At 45.1% G+C, this 6,056-nt stretch overlaps 1 protein-coding gene across 1 annotated transcript in view; it reads right to left on the reverse strand.

Annotated features, from left to right (window-relative positions):
* LOC124290818 (multiple epidermal growth factor-like domains protein 11) overlaps window positions 1–4,035 on the reverse strand; it is a 34,544-nt gene extending 30,509 nt beyond the window's left edge. The window contains exon 1 of the mRNA XM_046727654.1: window positions 3,878–4,035. Within this exon, the coding sequence (XP_046583610.1) occupies window positions 3,878–3,932 (55 nt within the window). The 5' untranslated portion in view covers window positions 3,933–4,035. The remainder of the gene's footprint in view (window positions 1–3,877) is intronic.
* Between the last annotated feature and the right edge of the window lie 2,021 nt (window positions 4,036–6,056).

Below are 6,056 nucleotides of genomic sequence, written 5' to 3' on the forward strand. Positions count from 1 at the left end.
TGAAGTGCAGGATGTATAAGGTGTCTTCCTCACCAGGCTGATCGAATCCCTCTGTGTCCCCTAGGTCGTTAAGCATAGCGTTGGGGTGATGACTGGTCATTGCTATAATACTATTACGAGATAATTTCCAACTGGTTTTCTGATAATAGTTCAGGGGTGCACTTCACCCCCATGAAGTGTATGTTGTCGGCTAGGAAGATCGTGGTTAGTGATATCGTGTCTTCCACGATCACTGTGACTCCCTGCAGACTGGTTTTGGAGTCGACACCCACCCGCACGTAAACGGTGCAAACGTGATACTGGTGTCGTTTCGCCCACCCGAGTTAAATCCCCTTTACGATTTCGACATCATCCCGCGATGGTTCCCCTAGGTATACTTTGATGATCAGAGTGGCGTTATCCGTTAGGCTCGTCAGGATGTTGACCACGTCAGCAAATTCAGACACCAACTGCAATGTCACGTCTTGCACTCCCGGTTTACTCGATAGCATGTGTGCTGCCATATTGGCGACTGGGCTGATGATTACTCTACGCCTCTGAGCCGGGAGGTAAGCCACGAGCAGGGTTCTGTTGTTCACGACTTTGTTTAGGTAGTTGTCTTTGTTATCCGTGAACACGTAGGGGGAGCCGAGCTTAATATTGAGAAACCAGTCGCCTTTATCGGGTAACAACACCCACTTGTCATCTTCGGTGAAGACGAGTGTATATGGGTTGTTTCGGCCGACGGTAGTGCTCTCAACATCGTCTAAGTCGAACAGTTTGCCCCCGAACGATGGGTATATCATCCATTTATCATCACCGGTGCGGACTAGGGTGTACCGAGTGTTGACGACCGCTCTTGAGGTATCTACTATATCACTTAGGGCTCCACCGGAGGGGACTTCAACGCGTTTGTAAATGTTGTTTTTCAGTTGCAAGGCGTACAATTTACCATCTACTCCGGGGTCGTCGAATCCGCGTATGTCCCCGTAGGTCGGAGATCCCCATATTGGCACATTTTTTCACCTTCATTCCGGGGCCTTGTGCGCTGGTCATTTTATGTGCAGCGTTATGCTGAGATATCCTATATTCACGGGATTATGATATATATCTAACACCGATATTATCAGCTCAGGGATGTTGCCCTGGGTTAACCTCTTATACTGCCGCAGTTGTATTTCTCCGTTTTCACCGGTACGGCTCTCAGTATCGTGGAAGGGTGACCCCCTTGAATGTTGTCCGTTGTGCTAAGCTGACCGAGATGAATGCACAGCTCTCGGTACCGTACTAGGTCGGGTAACTTCGTGCCTGTGACGGTAGTTGTTGGTTTTATCTCGTCAGGCGGCATACGTAGTGTCCTCGCCAATAGTCGACCGAGTCTCAAGGAGTTTCTTCCATTGTTGATTAACACCACTGTGCCGTTTGAGTCGTTCATCTTGAGTTCGGCTCCCAGGGGTTGAAGTTAGTCCATCGCGGTAGGTAGGTGATACCGCACAGTGCGACTTCGAGTTGACCCGACGTATTATCGATCGCGTGCGTCAGCTGAACGGCCTCGCCGCTCGTTATTTCTGGAAGTGTTATGTACATGTTAGAGTATATAAACTCATTATATAATAGTTTTAAAATGTACTCCCCGGGAGTGTTTTACCCTAAACTAGATATAGATTTCCCCCCACATGAAGATCGTGGTCGCTGATGGGATGTATTTCTACGCCCAGTTTATAGATGTGTTCGGCTGGTATAAGCTTTCTGTGACTAACGTCAAGGCAGTCCACGCTTGGTTCAACAACCCGATGCAGTTCTGGCAGAATCAACTCAACTTCGCCGTGTGGTGCGCTACAACAGGATGTGGTGTGGCATTAACTGACACTCGGCGTGGACCGCTGAGTCAGTCTGTGTTCATGTTTCACGTGTACTACCAGGTCAGACGTATCCTAAAAGAGATCAGCGCCCCGCTCCCACAGGACAAGGCATGGGACGCAGTAAACAATCAGTACGATAGACGGGCCTACGAACGTATTTGCAACGAATTCGAACTAAACCCGAAGACGGATTGGCGTTTGCCGGGGCCGAACCACGGGTTGGGTATTCCATATAATGGGGGGGCGACCCGTGAAAGAAGTCAGTGATGATTTACTGAAACGAGATGTACAACGCCAGGACTTTGCTTTGTCGAGTAATGAATGGAGGGATGACCGTATGAACTTTAAAGGTGGTGTTGCTTTCACCGTCCAGAAAATGGAGCAGTCAACCGCAGACGGTTGGAAAATGTTCATGCTGAACACGTCGAAAGGGTTTACTCGTGCCGGTGTCACCAGATTGAACGACTCGATTCGAACGTACGAGTGGGCGCTGTTGGGTGCGCAGACGCAAACGCGTTCCAACATCCTCGGTAAGGGGACTGCTTACGACGCTCAGAAACAGTTCGTTGTTAACGTTGAGGATGCTATCAATTCTCCAGTTGATCTCCCGAGTGCCAAGAAAAGCTACCAAGACGTGTTGGAATACGCCAGGTCAAAAGTCGACTACGTCTTCGACGTGGGGCTGTACATGGCCCCGAGTGATATGCAACTGAGAGTAAAAAAAGTTGTGGGCTACAACAACGAAATAGTCATAGCCACGGCGGACCAAAAGTTGGGAGTCAATTTTGATGTCAACGTCCCCCACGTCCCACCACCCACGACCGGTGAAACGGGTATAGTGGCGCCACCCCCGGAGCCTAGGGTTCAACCCACACCCCCTGTGGGGTCACCCCCACACGTTCAGGCGTCCAATCAGCAGCACATCGATCGTAAAACGGCCCTAGTGGTTGGCGGGGTCGCGGTCGGGTTGGGGCTCATTTGATTAAAAATTCCTTAGCCGCTACGCACACCAAACCTGCCACGATGGCGACGATGGCTGCCCACAGGTTTTGACTGAGCCATGTGGCAGTTTTAGCCAGAGTGCTCAGCATCCACGAGACGATGCTACCCAGGATGCCGGGCAGGGCTTCGGCAGCCTTACCAGCTAGTTTAGCCAGGGCCTCCCCTAGGGATTTCAGGTGTTTTTTTATCCAGTCTCTGTCACCACCTGTGGGTGTTGGTGTGCCACTGTCGCCGGCAGGCGTGGGGGTACCCCCACTCAATGACACCACCAGGGTTGATATGATGAAGCCCAATGCAGTCAGAATGCTGGCGATGGTGATGCCTTGCTCTCGGAAGAGGATTCGGATCCTGTCAGCTAGCATGGTGTCCTGGTAGAGGACTTGATCAACGTTTTCCCGCACACGGCTGATCTGGGATGAAATGAATACAGGTATGACTTATGGCTAAGGTGAGATTTTTTTCTAATGCTGAATCGTGGAAGGGTTAGTTCAGTACTATGATCTTCCAGCATGATACACAGTAACAGTCAGGTAACGATTCATTGTACCGCTCTGTGTAGATACTCGTGAGTAACGTCAGGTTCCCGCACAGTTTAGAAACACTAACAGATCAGGTACAGTCTGTTTGCAGTGAAAACGTACCGATGAATTTCACTTTAAGCAAAAAATTAAATCACATAAAGTGAAATTAAGATTGCGAATCCTCATAATTTTACCTTGCCAATTATGAAACATATAAATTTCAGAATTTTATTCAACTTAGGATAAAAGTTGTTTAACAGACGATCATAGATTCAAATTGCTATTATTAGTTTGTATTACAAGGGACTATGATCGTTTGTTAAACAACTTTTATCCTAAGTTGAATAAAATTCTGAGATTTAAATGTTCAATTGGCTAGGTAAAATCATGAGGATTCGTACTTCTAATTTCACTTTATTTGATTTACGTTTTCGTTTAAAGTGAAATTCATCGGTACGTTTTCACTGCAAACAGACTATAGCACTGATACATATATAGTAAGAAAATACTCACCTGTAACGAGGCTGAAACTGGCAAGCAAAATCACAACACCGTCTCTCACAGCCATTGCGACACACTGCCGCACAGACCAGGAAGTGGATCAAGATTACAAACCTGTTCAACTGTGTACACAACCATACAGTGAATTTAATGGGACAATAGGGGCTGCCGTTCAAGTGAGGGATTTCATGACAACATGCTTCTCACATAACACAGACGTTCTGTATTGGTGTTTTGTTTTCCTGTAATAATGGACGCGACCACCACAACCAGCAACTGTTATCGTTAACAAACCCATGTATACGCTTGTGTCCGGGTGAACCCAAGCATGCCCAGCAATGTTTTAATTTACAGGTAAGGCATCGCCTGGAACACGGGTAAGTGATATCTACTTCACCAGGATAGATGTTGCATGGAGTCGTGGTAATGTGTACGTTACGTATGTCATGACATACGTATGTCATGACTCGAGTGGCTACATTCGTTGTTAAAAGATGCTAATGCATGGTGAGCCGTGAAGAATTGATTTTCAGTAACCCATACGTGTCATAAAAGGCGACGCGCTGACATGTTTGTACAGGTCGATGCTCATGACGTCAATCACTTGATTGTCTTATATTTATGATGCTTTAAATGGCGTTAAACCAAACATATACATTCTGTGCGTTTTATTAACACATGACTTTCGCTTTTGTGACTTCATTGACTTTACAGTCTAACCCGTTTTCTCGAACTTGCAAATATTGAATCCCGGACTTTGTCGAACTGATTGTGAACTCTTACTGGTCAGTATGTATCAGTATTTTAACCTGGATGTGCCGAATAGAAAGTGTTGAATTCCCTGTAGTCAAGAGTTGAAAATATGCTTAACTTGTCTTGACAAGTCGAACTGAAAATCGGGCCATATAAATATACACACAAAATATGCATTAAATGTCTGGTTTCCATAACATGCACGATGTGGAGCGATTGCTTTCCGACAGCAAGGACAAGACTAGTATTAAGGTCAAGTCGGTTTTTCAAACATTCAATATAAACTATTTATCTGGTTCCCAGTAGTTCGAACTAACAAGGTCAATGCTATTATGGCTTATACTATCATGTCCGTGTATTTCAAACACGTGAAATGATTATCAAGACCAATGCATACAGTTTCGTCTCGACAAATGTGAGACTACACTAAATCAAAGACAAGCAATGTTATGCAGTAATAGTCTGAAAGTCAGAGTTATGCCATTTGAATGAATTGATTGTTTGTCGTTTTACATATATATAATATTCATTTGATGAAATTATGCTCCTGTGTATATTGATGAACTGGTATCGTTTAACAACCCTCATATCGCCAATTCTCTTTCACTGATTACATCTTCCGCCAGTAACATTCCCGGTGCTATGAATCTTGTACCTACCTTACATCTTTCTATTTGACCAGTCAGCATGACAGCCTCGTTGCAGGAACGTTGCCAGACCTGTAGAAACACAACGCTGCTTGCATCCTGGTTGGTTACTGTGACATCTCTGCTTGACACTACAAGTCACATTGTTATCCCAATCATGTAGTTCGATACACATGCTGCTGATTACTGGATTGTCTGGTCCAGACTCGATTATTTACAGACCACTACCATATAGCTGGTATATTGCTGAGTGCAGCGTTAATTCCAAAACAAACAACCAAAACATAGTCCCTGAAACAAAGCACGTTCCCCCCGGTCCAGGGCTGCCTTACATACAAACGCCCTAATTTCAGGAAGTCTAGATTTCGTCAGCTTAGGTTCTTAATTCCCGATTTCCATGACAGTTTGTACAGTAATGTCACGCTTTGCTTCATTTCAAGTCAATTCATGAAGAATGTATTTATATGTAATATTTTTTTAAGTATCTGAACATCAGGTGTGAGGTGGGAGAGAACGGGGGTGTGTTCGCGTGTGAGTTAGTGAGTGAGCTACGATTTTAAGAAACATCCGAAATATTTCAGCCATATCGTGACAAATAACTAGTTATAATAATAACACAAAGTGCCGAGTACGTGGACAAAACAGACTAAGCGTGGAGACAGAAGGCGAAACATTTGTCAACATTCTCCACTTATTAGTGAGTGAGTGAGTTATTGTTTAACGTCACATCGGCAATATTTCAGCCATATCGTGACGAAAACAATTTATACACTAAAAAATGAAATGAGAAC

This window comes from Haliotis rubra, unplaced genomic scaffold (genome assembly GCF_003918875.1).
Source record: "Haliotis rubra isolate DU_JTF1 unplaced genomic scaffold, ASM391887v1 Scf1127, whole genome shotgun sequence".
Taxonomy (NCBI): domain Eukaryota; kingdom Metazoa; phylum Mollusca; class Gastropoda; order Lepetellida; family Haliotidae; genus Haliotis; species Haliotis rubra.